The 23,768-nt window shown below is 36.1% G+C and overlaps 2 protein-coding genes across 5 annotated transcripts in view; one reads left to right on the forward strand and one right to left on the reverse strand.

Annotated features, from left to right (window-relative positions):
* The window catches only part of LOC138882732 (uncharacterized), a 29,555-nt gene extending 25,939 nt beyond the window's left edge, over window positions 1-3,616 (reverse strand). Inside the window, exons 1-2 of the mRNA XM_070163358.1 lie at window positions 3,560-3,616; window positions 2,906-3,079 (exon numbers count right to left, since the gene is read on the reverse strand). Coding sequence (XP_070019459.1) covers window positions 2,906-3,079; window positions 3,560-3,616 — 231 coding nt within the window. The remainder of the gene's footprint in view (window positions 1-2,905; window positions 3,080-3,559) is intronic.
* Window positions 3,617-11,778: 8,162 nt separating this feature from the next.
* On the forward strand, window positions 11,779-19,956 carry LOC104221180 (B3 domain-containing protein REM7-like). Of its 4 annotated transcripts, XM_009772180.2 has the most exons (9): window positions 11,782-12,084; window positions 12,770-12,899; window positions 13,093-13,396; window positions 13,508-13,605; window positions 13,777-14,008; window positions 14,951-15,154; window positions 17,226-17,350; window positions 17,510-17,741; window positions 19,180-19,956. In XM_009772180.2, the coding sequence occupies exons 2-9, from the start codon at window positions 12,834-12,836 to the stop codon at window positions 19,218-19,220; spliced, it is 1,302 nt and encodes a 433-aa protein (XP_009770482.1). In that variant the 5' UTR covers window positions 11,782-12,084; window positions 12,770-12,833; the 3' UTR covers window positions 19,221-19,956. The 4 variants fall into 4 exon arrangements, with proteins under 4 accessions (XP_070021303.1, XP_009770482.1, XP_009770481.1 ...); XM_070165202.1 differs by lacking the exon at window positions 12,770-12,899 and having other exon boundaries at window positions 11,779-12,084; window positions 15,041-15,154; XM_009772179.2 differs by lacking the exon at window positions 12,770-12,899 and having other exon boundaries at window positions 11,785-12,084.
* Window positions 19,957-23,768: the final 3,812 nt, after the last annotated feature.

Raw genomic sequence — 23,768 nt, forward strand, 5'->3', positions numbered from 1 at the left:
TAACTAGTATAGTCGAGTCGACATATGTCGTCAATTAGTTTCAGTTGTCCGAACGATAACAAATCAATGTACTTTTGATAAGCATGGCTTGAATCACTTAGGAACTGAGTTTAGTGCTTATAATTAGTAATTTGAATCAGAAGTGTAAAAGAGCAATGTTCTGTTTAGTCACAGTTCTGAAATTGGAGAGCATGTGCACTTATGCACAACATGTGCATTTTGTGCACATCCTGTGCCCTGCCTAAATGTTTTTGAATTAAATAGTTTGACAGCATGTGCTGTCAGACTACATTCTGCTGCCCATTACCTTACTTTAGTTCAAAAATATTAAACCTTGCCTAAAAGTAAGTCTGCCAGGGAATATCATGGGCTGGTGTTCTTATTTAAATAGTAAGTGGAATCTGAAAATAAGGGAGCACATGGGAGGATGTTCTGATTGATGATGGGAGGCTGATATAAAAGAGGGGATTGGGATAAGAGAATGGACAGAGACAGACAGACAAAAAAGGGAGGAGAGGAAAAGGATACCATCTAGAGGTCAGAGAGAGCATAGATAGAGGAGAGTTGAAGTTCTGGAGATACAGACAGAATTAGAGACAGGATTGAGAGATAGAAATACATACACACACACACAAAAGGATAGACATTGAACCTTAAGAGCTGAATAGGAAAAACACAAACAGAGATAGAGAGAGGTTAAGGGATAGAAGCTATACAACCAACAATCAGAAACCTTCTTCCTCCTATTGTTATTGGGTTTTCAGTTGTTTCAATTTGTTCAAGCCAATTCTGATCCTTTGAAATCTCAGTTGTGTCTATTAGTTGAGTGCTTTCATTGGTTTACTACTATCTGGAGTTCTGATTCTACTCCACTGGGTGTTGCTGTTATTTGGCTATTGCTTTCTATTGGCTATAGTTGCATCTCTGCACTCGAGCTGGGTTCTTGCTGTATTGCTTTGTCTGCTGCTATTCTGCCCTGTTGCTGTTGGTGCTGTTACTGCTGCTGCATTTGTTCATTGTTACTCTACTGATTGCCCTTTTTCTTCAATTGCAAATATTCCCAGGTACACAACCTTTGAACCTTGTATTGTTGAAAGTTTGAAGTTGAAGCAGAAATAAAGGAATGAACGCCAGTTTATGTTATAGCATTGGTGTAAAAAGATAGTTCGAATGTTGTTTGGGCCTGTATTCTTACTGTGAACTGCAAATATTCTGTAGGAACTAGCATACATTTTGTTTAAGATGAACTGTTAGATAGCATGGCTCAATAGTAATGACAGTATGACATGGACAGCATGTTTTGATTTAGTATACATTCAGTTCAAGTATAACACTTGTTTGATTTAGTATGACTGTATAACATAGAGTCATGGTGAGCATTGTATGTATTTTGCCTAGACCACTGAATTGACAAAACTGCGATACTGGGGTCCGGGATAAATGTATCCCCAAACAAACTCCCATACAGTCACACTAAGAGTATGGCTATGAATGCCAGTTCTCTTGTCAGTTCATTCGTTCCAATACAGGTTCGATACTGGGTTTCGTTACAGATTTTTATTTCGAAATGATGTAATGATTGTTGAGAAAAACTGATAATCATTTTTGAGTTCAATTAGTAGTAATTTTTCCTAATAAAACAGCCGATTTCTTTATCAATTTCGAATAGGTTAGAGTGTTAAGAATAGAACTTGGAGGTCGTTAAAACATAACTCAACATATGTTGTTAGTTTGTTTGCAATCTCACTTAGCGAATTAATAAGCATATTCACTTGTTGAAGACAAAGCATGCCGTAGCTCTCACCTCATGAACAATCAATCAAGTAATCAAACAAGTTTAGGTTCGGCAAACATAATAAGGATTCAGTCCGTATTTGTCTAAACCAGCAAAATTCGGCATCATCCTTCCCTTAAAAGATAAATGTAGTAAAATGTAGTTCTTGTAGGGTACCCTTCTAAAATAATGAGACGAGCCTCGCCAAATCAAAAGGCAAATTGCGGGGCCCTCAATAATTGGTCATAATAAATACTTAGAATTTGGGACGGGCTGTTTAGTGAATTCCACTGCCCTCCCCGAAGACAATAACGCGTTAGATTCTTTAGGCGCGACTTAATCAAATCACATTCTTAAATTCGGGTGCGCATTTATGTGACCCAATTTCAAATCTCAACGGAGTCGAAATGTGTTAACAACTACGGGTGCATTGATTGTGACGTGGTTCGAGATACATTTTCACGACGTTGCAATTCTATAAAAGTAAATGATAATAATAAAAGCGGTTAAAACTTAATAAAAGCACATAAGTCACAACATGTATTTAAATCAGATATTTAGCCATTATAACAATTTAAGCGACCGTGCTAGAACCACGGGATTCGAGGGTGCCTAACACCTTCCCTCGGGTCAACAGAATTCCTTACTTAGAATTTCTGGTTCGCAGACTTCATTTGGAAAAGTCGAAAATTTTCCTCGACTAGGGATTCAAGATAAATCGGTGACTTGGGACACCAAAAGCCAAACCTTTCCCAAGTGGCGACTCTGAATTAAATAAATAATCCCATTTCGAATATTGTCACTTAAATTGGAAAAACTCCACCCGCGCATCTTACCCCTCAGGGCGGGGCGCGCAAAAAGGAGGTGTGACAATATCCCCTCAAATTTCTCCCATCCCCTACCCCATATCTATTTTCCCTCTTTCTCTCTCTCTCTCTCTCTCTCTCTCTACTTCCCGATGTCTTCTCCTCCGCCGGATCAAGTCTGAAGATGAACTCTGCTATTTCGCCCAACTCCATCTAACAACTCAATTGCTCTTTTGCGTTTCTTGATTTCACGTCAACCATGGCCGGACCCTATCTGAACGGAGCATATTACAACCCATCAATTATGCCGCCGTCCAAGACCTACCATCGCCCAGGCCATGGCAGCGGGTGCTGTTGCAACCCATTCAGCTGTTGTTGCGGCTGTCTCTTCAACTGCATCTGCACTTGCATCTTCCAGATACTCTGCACTCTTTTGGTCATCGTTGGTGTTGTAGCCTTTGTCCTCTGGTTTATCCTCAGGCCCAACAAAGTCAATTTTCTGTTAATATATTTCAATGTATCTCGTTGTATTTCATTATATTCATTTTCTTTTCTTTTTTCATTTTATTTCAATGTATCTCGCCGTATTCTATGTATTTCATTGTATTCATTTTTTTTCATTGTATTATATGTATTTTATTGTATTCACTGTCTCGCTATATTCCATGAATGTATTCATATGTTTTTTTAATTAATATAATTTATGTATTCAGATGTATTATATAATTTCTCTGAAGATTGCTATGTTTTTGGGATATTTTTCGGTTGAGAATCTTTTTTTATAACTGAAAATACAAATTTTGTGTGTTATAATTGAGTTTGTTGAGTTATATTAGGAGTCTATTATGTTAATTGATTCAATTTCCGTTTAAAAATAGTGTAATCCCCTGTTTCACGCCGTGAATACAGTCGAATACAATAAATTGTCCAGCTGTAATCCCATATTTCACGCCATGAATACAGTCGAATACGGGAATACAAAAATCTGTCTAGCTGTAATCCCATGTTTCTCGTCTAGAAATGCTACTATATTCATGAATACAATAGTTTAAATACATCGAATACACTCTAAAAAAATCTGAAAACATAGCTATAGGAAGTAATATAGTAAATGATAGCTACAACTAGCTAATAACCACTAAAACATAGTGGTTTCTGAAAGTTTCTCTTTAAATAATGTGTCAGTCCAGCCCGACTAGTCAAATGCCAAAGCCCACTTCAGTTGGGCTGCGGGGGAAGTGTACGGTTAGCCACTAATAACACATGTATTTACTTTTAAGCCACTATTTAAAATGTCTTTATCTTTAGCCACAACTTTAATAAACTTTACATGCCCAGACGAAAACACCCTTCTGCTCATAAAAGTTCGGGATCAAGTGTCCTTAACTTTTGAACTTGCAACTCTAAGTTTAGGACTTCAGGACTACATGTCCTTAACTTTTGAACTTGAAACTCGAAGTTCAGGACCAACTGTCCTTAATTTATGTGCTTGTAACTCTAAGTTAAAGACTACTTGTCCTTAACTTTTGAACTTGTAAGTCTAAGTTCATGACCTATTGTCCTTAACTTTGAGCGTGTTAGTCTGAGTTCAGGACCAAGTGTTCTTAACTTTTGAACTTGTAACTGTAAGTTCAGGACGAAGTGTCCTTAACTTTTGAGCTTGTTAGTCTAAGTTCAGGACTTCAGGCCCTATTGTCCTTAACTTTTGAACTTGTAACTGTAAGTTCAGGACCTGTGGTTCTTAATTAAGATCTCTTGTTTACCTTATTTCTTTTTTTAATTGCTACTAATTAAGACTCTACTTTAGAGTCTGTTCTTGTTGTTCCTCTGAACTTGTAAATAATGATTCTGGAAATTAGAACGTTAGCTTATAAACGTAAATATAAATAAAAAAACAGAAATTAATTCGAGCCCACTGAATTCACAGTGTTTCCTTAAGGAATTTAATCCCCTCCTAGTACCCAAGGTTATAGATTATTTCCTCCTAGGATAGAACGAATTACACACTGGTGTAGCGGTACTTCAAACCCCAGTGTTTCAGCGAACACAAAGTTCGGCAACAAATCACATTTATGGATGCTTTGTTTGTAGTTAAAAACAATGCAGAATAAGGAGGACAACTCAGAAGTCGAATGGAAATTCTGAGAGGAAGGAATGCAAAGTATAGCCAATGTTGAATTCTTACTGAAGAGAATATCAAATTGCAATTCGTTTTTCCAGTGTATACGCAGTGTATACAGAGTGTATATCCAGTATATGCAGAGTGTATATCCAGTGTATACAGAGTGTATATTAAGTGTATACAGAGTGTTTCAAGTGTTTTTTCCGATGTGTTCTTCTTTCTCTCCAACTTATGCTCTATTTATAGCAGTTATTTGAGAGAAATCCGCCCCTTCCATGGTGCAACAAGCACTAGATCATGGAGAAAGCACTTACATGGTGGTATATACACTTGCTTGGTGGGAGGAACACTTGCACCATTGTGGGAGGTGCACTAGGCTGCATTGTTGCTTAGTGTTGCAACACAATACACGGATTGGAAAACATCCGTTACAAACACGGATTATATCACGTTAATATTCACTATTAACAAATAAATTTGGTCCAAAAAATTAATCAATCGATCGATCATTTGACCAAATCCGAATCCAAATCCCATTTCCCATTCACTCTAATTCACTCTAATTTTAAGACTATTTCATCTTAAACAAAAACTCAACAATCCCCCACATGAATGGGGAATGGCTATATCACGGAAGTATGCATGAAAAACTTGTGTGATTTGCAAACAAGAATTAATTGCATCTGGATAAGTAGGTTTCCCTTTGAACTTTCCGTAGTGAACTTATGTCGGATATACTCGGTCAATCGGTAGATTTGATATCTTTGAACCGTCGAACTTTAGTGTATACCTAGACAACCATAAGTCACACAATCAATCCCTTAACCGTCTTTGGTTCTCATTGTTGTGTTCGTTTCAGCCATGAACACTGCCTGGTTTCATAAGTGCGTAGAGAATTGGCCTTGCAAAATTCTCTTTGAAGCGGCTAACACTTCACACTTACATAGGTGATTCCTAAACGTGTCATCCCGTAGATACACTATTTGATATACCATGTATCAAATTTAGAAATCATTAAAAAGCCTTAATGTTTTATCCTTGGTACTGAACATTGTCTCATCACGAGAATGGACTAAAACAAATTTTGTTGACAATGTTGAACCGTCATTAATGACTTTGTTTGATCTCCTTGAACCTAGATCTTGGGATCTCCAGTCTTCTAGGTAGAGTTACCGCCACAATGACTTGTTCTCGGCCATAGTCCCATTCCCCTCGATGATTTCTCAACTACCTCTCTAGTTAGGCCTTTTGTAAGTGGATCTGACACATTATCACTTGACTTTACATAGTCAATCGTGATAATTCCTCTAGAGAGAAGTTGCCTAACGGTTTTATGTCTTCGTCGTATATGACGAGATTTACCGTTATACATAACGCTCCCAGCCCTTCCAATTGCCGCTTGGCTATCACAGTGTATGCATATTGGTGCCAACGGTTTGGGCCAAAATGGAATATCTTCCAAGAAATTCCGGAGCCATTCAGCTTCTTCACCGGCTTTATCTAAGGCTATGAACTCAGCCTCCATTGTAGAGCGGGCAATACATGTTTGTTTGGACGACTTCCAAGATACCGCTCCTCCACCAATAGTGAATACATATCCACTTGTGGACTTCGAATCAGTTGAACCGGTGATCCAATTTGCATCACAATATCCTTCAATCACCGCAGGATATTTACTGTAGTGCAAATCAAAGTTTTGGGTATGTTCTAAGTATCCCAAAACTCGTTTCATTGCCATCCAGTGAGATTGGCCTGGATTGCTCGTGTATCGACTTAGTTTACTTATAGCACAAGCTATATCTGGTCGTGTACAATTCATGATGTACATTAAGCATCCCAACACACGAGCATAATCCAATTGTGATATGCTTTGGCCTTTGTTCTTTGCTAGTGCAAGATTCACGTCAATTGGAGTCTTTGCAACTTTAAAGCCCAAGTGCTTGAATTTTTCAAGTACTGTCTTAATATAATGAGATTGTGACAATGCCAGGCCTTGAGGAGTCTTTTGGATCTTAATCCCCAGAATTAAATCCGCAACTCCCAAGTCCTTCATATCAAACTTGCTAGTTAGCATACACTTAGTAGCATTTATGTTGGCAATGTTATTACTCATTATCAGCATATCATCCACATATAGGCAAACAATGACTATGTGATTTGGAACATTTTTAATGTACACACATTTATCACATTCATTTATCTTAAAACCATTTGACAACATTGTTTGGTCAAATTTCGCATGCCATTGTTTGGGTGCTTGTTTTAGTCCGTAAAGGGACTTAACAAGTCTACATACCTTATTTTCTTTACCTGGAACCACAAACCCTTCAGGTTGTTCCATGTAAATTTCTTCCTCCAACTCTCCATTTAAGAAGGCCGTTTTAACATCCATTTGATGAATTTCAAGACCATACACTGCAGCTAATGCTACTAACATCCGTATGGACGTAATCCTTGTAACTGGGGAGTATGTATCAAAGTAGTCAAGACCTTCTCGTTGTCTATACCCTTTGACAACAAGTCTTGCCTTGAATTTATCAATAGTGCCATCATCTTTCATTTTTCTCTTAAAAATCCATTTAGAACCCAAAGGTTTATTTCCAGGAGGAAGATCAACCAATTCCCATGTATGGTTGTTCAATATGGATTCTATTTCACTATTGACTGCCTCTTTCCAGAACAATGATTCCAAAGAAGACATAGCTTCTTTAAATGTTCGAGGCTCATTTTCCAATAAGAAAGTTACAAAATCTGGTCCAAACGAAGTCGACGTTCTTTGACGTTTACTACGTCTTGGATCCCCCTGATTAAATGTACTTTCTTTTGTTTCTTCCCGAGGTCGTTTAGATCCTTCACCAATCGACTCGCATTCCTTTTTATACGGATATATATTTTCAAAGAACTCAGCATTATCTGATTCTATAACCGTATTATTATGAATGTCGGGATTTTCTGATTTATGAACCAGAAATCGATATGCTTTACTATTAGTTGCATATCCTATGAAAACACAATCAACTGTTTTCGGTCCTATTTTTACCCTTTTGGGTTTAGGAACTTGCACCTTTGCCAAACACCCCCACACTTTAAAATAATTCAAGTTGGGCTTCCTTCCTTTCCATATTTCATATGGAATGGATTGTGTTTTACTATGGGGTACTCGATTTAGTATTCGGCTGGCCGTAAGAACGGCTTCCCCCCACAAGTTCTGTGGCAAACCAGAACTTATCAATAATGCGTTCATCATCTCCTTTAATGAACGATTCTTTCTTTCCGCAATCCCATTGGATTGGGGCGTGTAAGGGACTGTTGTTTGATGAATAATTCCATATTCTAAACATATTTGTTCAAAAGGAGATTCATATTCACCACCCCTATCACTTCTTATCATTTTGATTTTCTTGTTAAGTTGCGTTTCAACTTCATTTTTGTATTGCTTGAATGCGTCTATTGCTTCATCTTTACTATTAAGTAAGTAAACATAGCAATATCGAGTACTATCGTCAATAAAAGTTATGAAATACTTCTTTCCACCGCGAGATGGTATTGACTTCATGTCACAAATATCTGTGTGAATTAAGTCTAAAGGATTTGAATTCCTTTCAACCGACTTATAAGGATGTTTAACATACTTAGATTCCACACATATTTGACATTTTGATTTTTCGCATTCAAACTTAGGCAATACTTCCAAGTTTATCATTTTTCGCAAGGTTTTATAATTGACATGACCTAAACGTACATGCCATAAATCATTTGACTCAAGTAAGTAAGAAGAAGCTGAAGTTTTATTATTAGTTTCAACAACTATTACATTCAGCTTGAAAAGGCCCTCAGTAAGGTAACCTTTTCCTACAAACATTTCATTCTTACTAATCACTACCTTGTCAGATACAAAAACGCACTTGAAACCGTGCTTTACAAGAAGTCCAGTAGAGACTAAGTTCTTCCTAATCTCGGGAACATGAAGGACGTTGTTCAAAGTCATGACCTTGCCAGAAGTCATCTTGAGAAATATCTTACCGTATCCTTCAATTTTTGCTGTAGCAGCATTTCCCATAGAGAGCGTCTCTTCGGGTCCAGCAGAAGCATATGTAGAAAATGCTTCCCTCACAGCACAAACATGGCGAGTGGCTCCAGAATCAATCCACCACTCCTTTGGGTTTCCTACCAGGTTGCATTCAGAAAGCATGGCGCACAAGTCATCAACATCATCATGCTTTTCTACCATGTTTGCTTGACCCCTTTGCTTGTCTTTCTTCCGAGCACGACACTCCGTAGATTTGTGTCCGGTTTTCCCACAGTTGTAGCAGTTTCCACTGAACCGCTTCTTGCTTGGGTTGTATTTCGGACCAGAAGCCTTCTTTCTCTTTTTGTTATCTTCAACAATATTTGCTCCCATTATTGTTGAATTTCCACGGCCTCTTCTCTCAGCAGCTTTGTTGTCCTCTTCGATTCTCAATCGAACAATGAGATCTTCAAGGGACATCTCCTTTCGTTTGTGTTTCAAATAATTTTTGAAGTCCTTCCACAATGGAGGCAACTTCTCAATTATTGCTGCTACTTGGAATGCTTCATTGATGACAAGACCTTCAATGAAAATTCCGTTAGTAAAATTACTAAAAAATTTACTTTCAATATCAGTATTTATTTGAAACATACCTTCAGCAAGTAGATCATGAATAATCACTTGCAATTCCTGGACTTGGGTAATAACAGACTTGCTATCTACCATTTTGTAGTCCAAAAATTTTGCGGCGATGAATTTCTTCATCCGGGCATCTTCAGTTTTGTACTTCTTTTCAAGTGCATTCCACAATTCTTTTGACGTCTCCACGCCACTGTATACATTATACAGATTATCCTCCAGTCCGCTAAGAATATAATTCCTGCACAAGAAGTAAGAATGCTTCCACGCCTCAATCACGAGAAAGCTATCATTCTCTGGAGTTTCATCTGGAAGATCAAGAACATCTTCCTTGATGAACTTCTGTAGACATAACGTAGTCAGGTAGAAGAACATCTTTTGCTGCCAGCGCTTGAAATCCATCCCAGAAAATTTTCCGGGTTTCTCTGCCGGTGCCAACGCCGGAGTTCGACTTGTCGATGCGTTGGCAGTCATCATCGGAACAGCTTGATTTCCGTCATTCGCCATTTTTACTGTAAAAATGACACAATCAAACGTTTAATAAACGTTTAAAACTGGAGTGAAAAATCACGTAGATTTTAATCTCCAACAAAATGCCACGAAGGTTTTAAAACTGGAGTAAAAATCACGTAGATTTTAATATCTAACAAACCGCCACGAAGGCTTTACTCTCCAAACGGGAGTACACAAAAAACCACAAAGGTTATAATTTCCAGAATAATAAAAGTAACACAAATACAGAAATTAAATTATTAAATTCTTAAATTCCTTAAGATTGTTGTTCCTCTGTACTTGTAAATAATGATTCTGGAAATTAGAACGTTAGCTTATAAACGTAAATATAAATAAAAAACAGAAATTAATTCGAGCCCACTGAATTCACAGTGTTTCCTTAAGGAATTTAATCCCCTCCTAGTACCCAAGGTTATAGATTATTTCCTCCCAGGATAGAACGAATTACACACTGGTGTAGCGGTACTTCAAACCCCAGTGTTTCAGCGAACACAAAGTTCGGCAACAAATCACACTTATGGATGCTTTGTTTGTAGTTAAAAACAATGCAGAATAAGGAGGACAACTCAGAAGTCGAATGGAAATTCTGAGAGGAAGGAATGCAAAGTATAGCCAATGTTGAATTCTTACTGAAGAGAATATCAAATTGCAATTCGTTTTTCCAGTGTATACGCAGTGTATACAGAGTGTATATCCAGTATATGCAGAGTGTATATCCAGTGTATACAGAGTGTATATTAAGTGTATACAGAGTGTTTCAAGTGTTTTTTCCGATGTGTTCTTCTTTCTCTCCAACTTATGCTCTATTTATAGCAGTTATTTGAGAGAAATCCGCCCCTTCCATGGTGCAACAAGCACTAGATCATGGAGAAAGCACTTACATGGTGGTATATACACTTGCTTGGTGGGAGGAACACTTGCACCATTGTGGGAGGTGCACTAGGCTGCATTGTTGCTTAGTGTTGCAACACAATACACGGATTGGAAAACATCCGTTACAAACACGGATTATATCACGTTAATATTCACTATTAACAAATAAATTTGGTCCAAAAAATTAATCAATCGATCGATCATTTGACCAAATCCGAATCCAAATCTAAATCCCATTTCCCATACACTCTAATTTTAAGACTATTTCATCTTAAACAAAAACTCAACAGTTCTAGACCAAAGAAAACATAAACTACAAACCAAGTAGCAAACAAGATAGAAAAGCTTGAGATTTCTTAAGAGTGCAGTATCTCTCATTTGGTCGATATTGAATTGTATACTCTGTCACCTAATCCCCAAGAAAGAGAGAGAGAGAGAAGGAACTGGGTTGGTTAGTGAGATGAGCTCACCTGGTCGATTTCGAGGAGGAGAAAAGGAACAAAGAGCAGGGACTTTTGACACTGGAACGAAGAAGATGTGCTGGGCCAAGGCGGGGTCAAGAGATAGAAGAAAGGGTAACGCCATCTTTTCATATTAATTTAATAGATCAGTGGCTAATTTTGCTCCACGCAATTTTTAAAAAATGGTTATACACGCAAAATGGTTACTACTTTAAAATGATTAATAAAAAATAAATACTACTTTAAAATATGGTTACTCCACGCAATTTTTACTTGGCTGCCCTAAGTCAGCCCATAACTTTGTTTACTTGGAAAATCTATCAAATGGATTTTCCACACTAGAAGTGGAAAACACAAAGCTGCTTTGTTCAAAGTGGGACTAAACTTTCCACTTATGTTGTACTTTCTCTCCTTCATATTAAATGAGTATTTTTTGTTGTATGTTCTAAAATAAATGACATATTTTTAAATTTAGAAATAATTCAACTTTAAACTCTTTCATTTTATCCATTTATTAAGTTTTTATAGCCACACAAATATTATGGCCCCATAATTTTTAAGACCACAACTTTTAAAAATTTCTTATGCTATTTATAAAGCCTCACACAGGTTGTATTTGTTGTGTTAATCACAAAATAAAATCCTCAGTTCTCTTCAATTTTACTTTGGGATGCTGGAAAATTTCGTCTGTTTTGCCAAATAATTGCATCCCCTGAACTGAATTGAAGCTTCAATCTTTCAATTATATCAATCACAAAGTAGAAAAAAGATACTTTATCTATAGACTATAGTAACTGCAATTTTTACTGCTGGCTATGAAAGAGAAAGTCCGTCCAGCGAAACCTCACTTTTTCAAGCCAATTCAGCCAGGTTTCAAGCACGCTCTGGTGAGTCAAATTAACCCTTTTAGTTATTTTCATTTGTCATTTGTCTGCTATATGTATGCATGTATGTATGACATGGAGGTGAACAATTTTTCCCAGAAAAAAGAAAAACACTAATATTCTGAAATTAACTATTTGGGCTAGCTGATTGTAAGTGCCCATTTGGGCCAGCTGATTGTAAAGAGCCAAAGGCGGAGCTAAGATTTTGAGTTTATGGGATTCTGGATTCTAAAAAGTGGCTTATTGGCGAGTAAATACATATTAAGGGAACTTTTAATATAGATAAAGAGTTGGAACCAAAACTATTGGGTTATGCTTTACCGGTAAGGACAATGCTGGCCCCGCTCTATAAATAGCTGATAAGCATAAAGTTAAAGGTGAATATGTTTTGATAGAATTGCTGAAGCTGATATGTTTGGCAAAAAGTAGTAATGACCAAAATATCCTTAAAGTTTTGTAAAACACTAATAAAAATAAAAGTATCTTTGTCTGTGTATCAATCTCAAAAAACAGAGTTAAACAAGAGATATATACTTTGTTCACTGTGACCATGGCCGAAGTCACATTGTTATAACTTATAAGATGGACCAGCCTTCGTCGAAAAATTACATTGTTTATATAGGTAAAATATTACATTTTAGAGTTATATAGCACATATTGAACACCCTTTGTCGGAATATTTTTTCAGTTCTTTCAAATTTGAACACCCTTGGCTAAATTCATAGCTTCACCACTGACTGTGACTGCTTGCCATGAGAGTCCCTCCAAAGAAACCTCATTTTTTCAAACCTATTCAGCCAGGTTTCAAGAATGGTCTTGTGAGTATGATATCTATTTCTTCTTTCCTTTGTCTACTATATGCATGTATCATATATAGGTGGAAAAATTTATCCTAGAAAAACCATAGTCCATATGAACATTCTTTTAATTGTTTAACCGGTTAGATAGTTAGTACGATTTCCTCTCCTAAGATTTGGAACAAGGCTAATCTAAGTACATAATGCACTGCAGAAAATTCCTACTGGTTTCTTGAAGTATCTGAAAGGATATGACCATATTGAACATGCAATACTTAGAAGGGGTAGTAAGCAGTGGCGGGTGAAGGTGAACGGTTGCCGATTCGAAGTGGGTTGGGCTGATTTTGCACAACAGCATGATTTGCAGTTAGGAGATCTGTTGATTTTCAGACATGAAGGAAACATGGTGTTTGAGGTTATCATATTTGATTCAAGTCATTGTGACAGAGAATATGCAGAGTATCTACTACAAGAAGAAGATATTGTTGAAGAGGCTTGCAAGAAATTTAAATTCAAAGGTAAGATCTTTAGAGTCCATTAGTTTATACTTGATGAATTTGTAAGCTAATTCCCTTAGTCTTTAGACAAACCAAACCCTGCATCTTGTTTGTCATATTTAATTTCTTCAGATGGATTTCCCCTTGCAGAAGCTGCTACTCACAACCCTTTTGGTCAATCTCATTTTGAATGCACTGTTAGATCCTATTACCTTACAAATGGTTACATGGTAAGTCTCAAAACTGATTTCCCCGTCCCCCCCAACCGTTAAGAATCTTCAGGTAAAGGAAACATAAGCACCATTTTCTTTCTTTTTTTTCCTCTTTGTTAATTGGAGTTATTTACGGTGATAACATGATGCCTATGACATGCAATGTGCAAATGTTATAAACAATTTCAGCGTGTTCCGTCACGATTTGCATCGAAAAATGGTCTCATCTACAAGAAATGTGATTTGATTATTAGAGATGAAAGACAAAGGTCATGGAATTTAAAGCTATATACCTCTTGCGATCACGTCTATATTGGGGGCAGATGGGCTAAATTCCATGCTGCAAATGACTTAAAGGTGGGAGATCGAATAAAGTTTGAGGTTGTTACTAATGGAGAAAGACCAATTTGGAAATTTCATGGTAAGGTTTCTTAATTAAGCAACCTCTTATTTTTCTACGATCCTTTTACTAGGTTATATACAACATGAAATTATATTACATCTTCAATAACATTATTCAGTATTTGGTTGCCCATACTGTAAAACATGTTTTCCATAACCAACTACACTTTTCAAATTTACCGAATCTTTGGTAGGCAGTGTTATCCGGTACTTGTGCTGATGGGAGGTAGCAGGTACCCGGCGGAATGGTCGCGGTGTGCGCAAGTTGGCCCCGACACCACTGTCATAAAAAAAGTCAAAATAAAGGGGTAGTTTGCTCTATCTGTTCATCAAATTTAGATGTTGAGTCCTCTTAATGTCACGTTTTTGTTATTTAGAAAGTTGAAAGTAACATCTATGAAAGTTCTTTTACTTGGAAAGGGTGAAATAGCTATCTACAAGATGTACTTGTTTTTGTGAGCATTTGTCTTTGAGTTAATTAAGATGGTCTTCTTTAAGTTCTTACTCAAGCTTTCTACACAGTCATTTTTGTAACTATACAAACATGTTGCTGAAAGAACAAGGGATCCGATGGTCATTTTAACCCGTAAAAGCACTTTTACAAGTCCTACTAAACTCTACTGAAGTATATTATCCTTTCTCTTGTTTGCTTGGCCCTTGAATTTCTTCATTGCTTGTACAAGTTGAGGGAGGGTGGTGATTTTCAATATGTTGTTCTAATGTATGCATTGCTGGAATACAGTCAGATTCAAATTTTATATCATTGAACTTTATTTTCATAACATCGGGAAGCTAAAAGAAATATCAAGAAGGGTCTACTTTGGGGAGTGAATTCCTGCTAATATCGAAAAATAAGCAAAAGTTAGGGTGGATGTTTGGACAATATTCATAAAATTTAAGTTGTATTCTTTTTGTCATACTTAATTTCTTGACATGGGTTTGTGTTATCACCCTATAACAGTCAAACGAAACCCCAGCATCAAGTCATCGAGCAAGGCATTTCCCTATGCTGAAGCTGCTACTCACAAGCCTTTTGGTCCCTCTCATTTAGATTCAGGGCACTGTAACAGAGAATATGCAGAGTATCTGCAAGAAAAAGAGGAAGAAAAAGAAGAAGCTGCCGGCGATGCTGTTGAAGGGACTTCCAAGAAATTTAAATTAAAAGGTAAGATCTTTGGAGTCCATTAGATATGCAGTTTGGTCCTCAAGCCTTTTGGAGATTTGTTGATGACATGAGTATAATGCAGTAGTTTGTGATCTTATTAAGAAAATTAGAACTTTAAAACAGTAGCACAAAATACTGTAATTACTGAAGTGTGCACATTAATTGCATCACAATAATTACCACATGATAATATCCAGTTTCTACGTATTATAGTACAAGTAATTTATACTTGACGAATTTGCAAGTTAAGTCCCTTCCTCCTAAAACAAGTTCCAATTTATTAAAATGAAAAATTAGCCAAAAGATGGGGTGGGTGTTTAGAGGCTATGCATGCTTTAATTGTAATCATTTTGTCTTATCTAATATTCTTGACATGGGTTTGACTACAATTCACAATTTAATAGAAAAAAAAACTCCAGCCTCATGTTATCAAGAAAGGTCAATCTCATTTTGATGATATGTGCAAATGGTTATTAAACTATTTCAGTACCTTCCTACACAATTTTCACTGGCAAATGGTCTCACCAACAAGAATTGTGGTGTGATTATTGGAGATGAAAGACAAAAGGTCATGTAATTTAAGGTTACCTATCTACGGGTTTAAAGTGTATATTGGAGGTAGAAGGGGTGAGTTCTGTGTTGCAACTAACTTAAAGGTGGGAGATCATATAATGTTTGAGGTTGTTACTATGAAGCGATCTTTGTAAAACACCTCCTATATGTGGAATATATTTTGTAGCAAACAATTTAGCTACACCAAAAAAGGGCCCAATATATACACTCCATTTTGTAATTAAATAGTGTATTATCGAGTCATATGTCATTGTCTCTCTTTTATAGAGGTCTTTTTTAATTGCTTTTGCTTGTTATAAGAAGTGTGCTTCGTCTTTCATAGGTTATAGTTCATCCTAAAGGGGCAGTTGCACTATTTATTCACTCAAGTTTATACATTGAGTGCTCTAAAGGCGACCTTGCCGGTCTTTTTACGTAACTTCACCATGAAATTTATTTTTGTGTTTGTATATTCAAAACTGTAATAAATATTATTTATAAACAACTACATATTCTAAAATTTACCCAACCAAACAGTTTTGAAGACGATTTATGAAAGATCTTTGTAAAACATTTCCTATATGTGGAATCTATAGCAAACATTTTAGTTATACCAAAAAGACCCTAATTTATACGCTCCATATCGTAACTAAATAGTGTTTTTGAAGTGTTAATAACATTGTTCTTTCTTTTATAGGGTTCCTTTTTAGTTGCTTTTGCTTGTTATAAGAAGTGTCCTTTGCCTTTCGTGGTTATAATTCATAGTAAAGGGGGCAGTTTGCTCCATTTTCCAATTAAGTTTATATATTGAGTGCTCCAAAGGCCCTGTCCCAGGTTCCATGAGGATAAATTTTCATATGTTATAATTTTAAAAAGTTTGAAGAAAATTCGTATACTTTAAAACGATATTTGAAGAATAATATCAATACAAGTTCTTTTTCTTGAAAAGAGAAATAGTACTGAGACGGCCCTTTTTGTTGAATGTTTCTATTCGAGTAAATTAAGATGGTCTTCTATCAGTTCTTCCTCTACCTTTCTAGACAGTCTTTTTGTGATTCTACAAACATGTTGCTTAAGGAACAATGGATTCAATAGTCATTTTATCACATAAGATCATTTTTACAACTCCTTCCAGATTCTACCGAAGTATATCATCCTTTCTATAATTTGCTTAGCCTTGAATTTCTTACCTAAGTTGAGGGAGGGTGGTGACTTTGAATATAATGTGTTAATGTATGCATGGATAGCATAACCCAGTAAATACTAGTATACTTATTCTTTTTTGTGTTTCTAGAATCTAGTCATATTAAAATATAAATCATTAAACTTTATTTCTGTAACATCATTCTTGTTTCCTTATTATTTGGAAGCCAAAAGAAATTTCAAGAAAGGTTTACTCTGGAGAACGAGCCCTACTCATTTTGTGGTGGTTGTTTATACACTGTTCATACTTTAACTATAATCTCTGTCATACTTAATATCTTGACATGAAATTGTGTATACAATTACCTTGTAACAGAAGAACCAAACCCCAGCGTCAAGTCATCAAGCAAGGCATTTCCCCATGTAGAAGCTGCTATTCACAAGCCTTTTGGTCATTTTGTATGCACCATTCGACCCTATTGCCTTACGTATAGTTACTTGGTAAGTCTAAAAACCCATTTCACACATACCCTTCAAGAATGTTCGGGCTAAAGTGATTCTGCATTACCATTTTCTTCTTTCTTCTTTGTTTTGGCGTAAATCTTGGTGAAAAATATGAAGTTTTTACTGATATGCGCAAATGGTGGTATACCATTTCAGATCCTTCCTACACAATTTGCACTCACAAACGGGCTCATCAACAAGAAATATGATTTGATTATAAGAGATGAATGGCAAAGGTCGTGGAATTTAATGTTACGTCCTTTTGGTACTAGCGTGTGCATTAGAGGTGGATGGAGTAAACTTCGTGATACACATTGCTTAAAGGAGGGAGATCAAATAATGTTTGAGGTGGTTACTGATGGAACAAAACCAGTATGGAAATTTCATGGTAAGTGTCTTTTATTTTTTTTTCATCTTATATACGATACACTATGACTATATTTGGTAAGATCTTGCATAAAGCAGTTTTTAGCTTAATGGAAGAAAGCACTTAGCGTTCTAGGAGAGCGTAATTCATTTTCATTTGTAGCATTTCAGTTCTTATTCTTATCACTGGTTTCTATCAGTATATAAATATTATTTCTGCTCTTTGATACTCATTTTTATCACCTACTTCCCACAAATTACACCTTTTCAAAAGTTTAATCAACCAAAGTGGAAAATGATTTGAGAAGTGTAATATTTCTCACAAAAAAATCTTTTCCACATTTTACGGTCTATTAAAAAGTGCCTCTGAAACAAAATAATTTATATACTCCATGATATTTCTGTATAGAAAATGTACATAGAGTGTTATATAACATTGTCTTTTCATTTCTCTTAGAGTCCTTTTTATCTAATTGCATTTGTTATAAGAATGGTGCTTCATCTTTCATAATGTGATTCACTCCATTTAGTAACTTAAGTTTGACGATCGAGTTTGTTAAGGTGCCCTGGCCCTAAGTTCCATTGAGATAAATTTTCAAAGAGTAGTTGGGAAAATTCACTTGCTTCCGAACAATACTTGATGAATAATATCTAGAAAGTTTTTTCCTGTTAAAGAAAAATAAGCTGTGTGTTTTCTTGTGTTACTTAGGTAGTCTTCCAACAGTTCTTCTTCAACTTTTTCTAGAAAATCATTCTTTGCCACTCTTCAAAGTTCATTAGACTTTTTTTTCGTTACATAGTTCTCATCTCCTTAAGCCTTTTCTTTCAAAATAACTTGGAAGCCTAAAAAGTTTCAAGAGTTTTATGGTTGATGTATTGTCTCTCAAAACTGTAATTATTTTAAGAAAAACTTTAATTAAAAAACCATGTAAATGTTTTACAAGAGCTTGAAGATCATGTAACCCTACAAAGAATGTGTTATGAACCTCAAACAACAATTAATATTGATTAATAGCAACACTTAGTACATGGAAATAGTAAATAACATGATAACCATTAACGACATTAGGATAGGAACAAAAAGAAAGTAGGGGGAGAGACAGATCCACAGAGAGAAATAGACGAGGGAGAGAGAGACCAGAGAGGGGGGAAGTTTCTAACAACATTCAGCCTACTATACTACTGCTACTATTCCCCTATTTAACTATTCATTACAATGTACCTGACCCGTAACCCGGATCCCAGATATAGGCCAAAAGCCTTTGTGGTGATATTTTAGTTCTTCCGCGTCTCCTAATTGGCCCAATTCTTGCATCTGCAGACAGCCCAATATCCTCTTTGAGCCCAAATTCCTCATCCATCATGACAGAATGTCATAGAATGTAGTCAACATTTTAAACACTTGTGCTTTCTAGCAGGTTTGACATTACTAACTTACATAAACTAATGTACTTTTGTAGGCAAAATTTCTGGAGAATGCAAGAATCAATCAAGGGGTTGACTGAACAATGAAGTTTGTTGGTGACAGAAAAGATATGGAACACTGAAACAGAATCTCTGTTTCTCGGTTGACTCAATATACGGTTCACAACCTCAACAATGCATGTCATGTTTTGTTCCAGAAAACACGATGCAAGGAAGTAACTAATGGCTCATCGGAGGTTTCTAACTGTGAATACGGTGTTTCGGTGTAGCAGGAAAAGAGGTTGTAAAGGTGTTTTGGGTGCTATTTCTTGGCCAGGGCGGATGCAACATAGGAATGTCGGGTTCAACTGAACTAAGTGCTTTCGACGTGGAACATATATTTTTGTGAAAAAGTCCACCAAAAATGCAAAAATTAGTATGTATGAACCCATAGCTTTACCAATACAATGAGTTCAATCCTAAGAACATTGGAGGTTGAACCCATAGAATTCAAATCCTAAATCCGCCCTTGAACAAGGGTGTGATATGTTCATGTATTGTGACCAGCTCGAGAATTTCTCATGGATTGCTAACATCCTTCAGACTTTTCTGCTTCATATTCTTGCACCTAAAGGATTGATCTAGTGGTTAATAAAATGGGTGAGAACTTTGGAGATCAGGATTCAAATTCCATCTGAGATAAAATGCTAGGTGACTTGTTTCTGTCTGTTTAAGTCATGGTAGGCAGAATTATTGGTAAGGTGTATTTGTGGGAGGCAAGCTGACATTATTGAAAAATAAGAACACTTTCTGAATGAGCTGTGTTCATGTTATGACTCGATCCACCGTCATCAACTTCCATGAATTCCTTTGAAAGATTTGGGAACTTATCCATTTGTTTAATGATTTGTTCCATTTTTCCTGCCTAAGTTATATATATAGCTGATTGAGCTGGTTTAACCCATTGGGTGTTCATTACAAAACTCTTTCTCCCAACTGTTGCGAGAAACGGAGAAGTGATCCTTCAAATACCTCAAATATGGCCTTTAATCACCCCTTTATTTTTGTTTCGACATTTATCTTTGGGGGACCAATGTTGGAAATTGCTGACTAGTAGTTGTTCGTGTAGCAAATCAACTACAGTAGTTGTGTTTTAGGGGGAAAGAGTCAAATTTGCCCATTTACTATTTAAAATTGATCAATTTTGCGCCTTTTTAAACTTTTGGTCTAATATTAAATTCACTAGTTCAAAAAAGTCTTATCCTGTAAGCTAGGGCTGCTCGGTGGGCCGAGCCTGAACCGGACCGGATCGGGCCCGCGGTCCTAACGGGCTTGGTGGCCCTGGTGGGCCGGTCCTGGGTGGGCCGGTCTTGGTGGGCCTCCTGAGCCCGTCACGGGCTGGTCTTCATGGTTGAGCCCACGAGCCCGGGACCGTTTAGCCCGGGACCGGCAGGCGGGCCTGCGGCGGGCCTGGCGGGCCCAACGGCTATTTTTCAAAAAAAAAAAAAAAAAAAAATCTCCAACGGCCATATTTAAAATCTAGCCGTTTGGGCTGAAAATATGACCGTTTTTTAAGTTAAAAAAAATGGCCATTTGGCCCCCAAACTTTATTTTAACCCCAAACTTTATATAATTACACTTTTCCCCATTTCTCAACTATAAATACCCCCTCATTCTTTCATTTTTATTCACCAATTCATCAATATCTCTCAATATCTCTCAATCTCTCTCAATCTCTCTACTACAATTACTTAATTTATTGTTGAAATTTCGTGAAAAATTGTGAAGTTGTTGAATTGAAGTTTTCAAGTGTTCAACGATTTTCAATTTTCAAGAAGTTGTTCGGCAATCCGGTAAACTCGTTTCAACTCTTACGTTTTTAGAATATATTTTTGTGTGGTTTAGTTTGCATAATTATAATTAATATGGCATTTACTTTGAAAAAAATGTTTGGTAAAGGAAAAGATAAAACCGGTGAAAGTAGTGGCCAACCAACTACCCTTCCCCCGGCTCCCCGACCTAGAAAAGATAAGCAAGTTGAAAGTAGTCGCCAACCTAGACGTCCTCCTCCTTCCGTAATTCTTGATAGTGATCACCCTTGTTTTCAATTTACCGATAGTGAATTTTATCATAATGTTGCACCAGGTGATAGATTAGATGATGAAATTATGAATGCTCTTTATCCTAATGAAACCATCTTAGAAAATAATGAGGAAAATGAGGATGATGATGAAACTCAAGCACCGGATTTAGATGATACACCTACTAGTCCTCTTAATAACCCAAGTGATGCACCGGTCGACCCACCTGTAGAAACTCCTACTTTTAATAGAGAACCTGCTAAACGCCTAGAAACATCATTAGTTTGGAATTTTTTTACTCAAGTAAGAGAAAAAAATAAGGCTAAGTGTAAAACTTGTGGGAAATTAATGTCGCATAAATATGTAGGAGACCGTAGCGGCACAGGTAGTTTGACTAGGCACATAAAAACACACCCTAGAGATAAGGCTAGATTTTTTCAAATGAAAGCGCAGCTAGAGGGGACAAGTGTAGATTCTGCGGTTAACCCTAGTACAGGTTCAAATCTAGTTCAACCAGGAATTAACACTGTCACTGGAGGTATTTTATATTACGATCCAAATAGAGATCGTGAAGAATTAGCAAAGATGATTACTGTTATGTGCTTACCTTATACTTTTGCTTCTAATCCTAATTGGGTTCATTATATTAGAAGAGTGTTTAATCCTACTTATAAAGGTTGGCCTCGCGCAACAGTTAAGAGTGATATTTATAAATTCAAACATGAATATGAACAATATTTGCGGTATTTATTTACTCATATACCTAATCGGATTTCTATTACTACTGATATTGGTAGAAGTGGTAATGATTGTGATTACCTAACTGTTACAAGTCATTGGATAGATGAGGAATGGATAATGCAAAAACGCATAATTGCATATAGAATAATTAATTCGCGTCACACAGGTAAGTTTATAGCTAACACTGTTGCAGATATTTGTAGATATTTTTGCTTTAGCGATAAAATAATGGCAATTTCAATGGATAATGCTTCTAGTAACACCAGTGCTATAGGCATGCTTACAACAACACTAAATCCTGCATTTACTAATATTTTCCATGTTAGATGTATTTGTCATATTTATCATTTAATTGTCGGTGATGGTATGCGAATATTAAACATAGAAATTGAAAAGGTTAGAATGACTCTTAATTGGCTTTTTTATTCAAACCGTAGAAGTAGACTTAGAGAGTATTTTAGGATATTTATGAACTTGCTATAAATGAAATGAAACAAAAGTTTAAAAAATATTTTTTTCCTATCCCTCCTATTTATGGTCTTGCTGCAATGCTAAATCCTACAATGAAATTGGGAGGTCCTCATTTTTGGTATTCAAATATTTATAAGGCTTTAGATCTTTCAAATGAGGAAATTGCGACACTTGCAGATGCAAAAGCTTCAATTAAGATTAACGCTCAAACAGTTTATAATGCTTATCAACTTGCCTTAGAGCATGCTAGGCCAACTATTCCAACCCCTACTTCGTCTAGCTCACAATCCTCTAAAAGAGTTGCGGGCTTAAAAGCTCTTAAATCTTGGACGGAGTTCAGGGGGTCTCAAGGTGAAAATTATGATGAAACTTCACATCTAAATGAGCTTCAAGTTTATTTATCTCAGGGACTTGAAAAGGAGAATCCAGACGGCTCTTTTGATCTTTTGGAATGGTGGAAGGCAAGGGAAAAACATTTTCCTGTTCTTGCAAGGATGGCTCGGGATATTTTATCAATTCAAGCTTCAACTGTTGCATCAGAGAGCGCTTTCAGTCAAGCAAGACTGCAAATAGGTGATCATAGAGCGTCTATGAGGGATAGCTTGGAAAAATCAGTATTGTTTAGAGATTGGATCCGCTCGGAAAGAAGAAACTTTGGAATTGCAGAAGCACAACCGGCGATAGATGAAGCTTATGAAGAAATGATAGCGGAACTTGCGGAGGATTCGGCTTCGCCCGGAAGTGGTGATGAACAAGCTTCTTTTCCACCACCACCAACGCAACCTCCTCCGAACCTTGAAGGATTTATGAGATTTGTTAGAGATAATACATAGAATAATATGTAACTTGTATTTTGGCACATCTTCCTTAGTTTTTTTCCTTCTAATGGTGGTATTAGTACCTTGTTGTGCTCATTCCATTGGGGGAAGGATGACTAAGAAAGATATGTCATTTTTTGGTAATAAAATTTATTGCTTCTACCCATGAGCTTCTTTTCGCAATATTTCTTTGTCTATACTTAGAATTATTTATAAGCTACAATATATACATAATATACAATATATATACTACAAGAAAATATATAAGAGAATATATATACATAAGATACAATATAATATACTACAAGAAAATATATTATGCGAAAATATATACATAATATACAATATATATACTACAAGACAATATATTATGCGAATATATATACATAATATACAATATATATACTAAAAGAAAATATATTATGCGAATATATATACATAAGATACAATATATATTACTACAAGAAAATATATTATGCGAATATATATACATAAGATACAATATATATACTACAAGAAAATATATAAGAGAAT

This window comes from Nicotiana sylvestris, chromosome 12 (genome assembly GCF_000393655.2).
Source record: "Nicotiana sylvestris chromosome 12, ASM39365v2, whole genome shotgun sequence".
Classification (NCBI taxonomy): Eukaryota; Viridiplantae; Streptophyta; class Magnoliopsida; order Solanales; family Solanaceae; genus Nicotiana; species Nicotiana sylvestris.

What these genes read in the sequence shown, in the direction of transcription:
- LOC104221180 (XM_009772179.2), top strand. Translation starts at nt 12,013, where the DNA reads ATGAAAGAGAAAGTCCGTCCAGCGAAACCTCACTTTTTCAAGCCAATT. An exon ending in CAAGAAATTTAAATTCAAAG is followed by an intron (nt 13,397 to 13,507) that starts GTAAGATCTTTA and finishes TAATTTCTTCAG; the next exon opens with ATGGATTTCCCCTTGCAGAA. An exon ending in ACCTTACAAATGGTTACATG is followed by an intron (nt 13,606 to 13,776) that starts GTAAGTCTCAAA and finishes AAACAATTTCAG; the next exon opens with CGTGTTCCGTCACGATTTGC.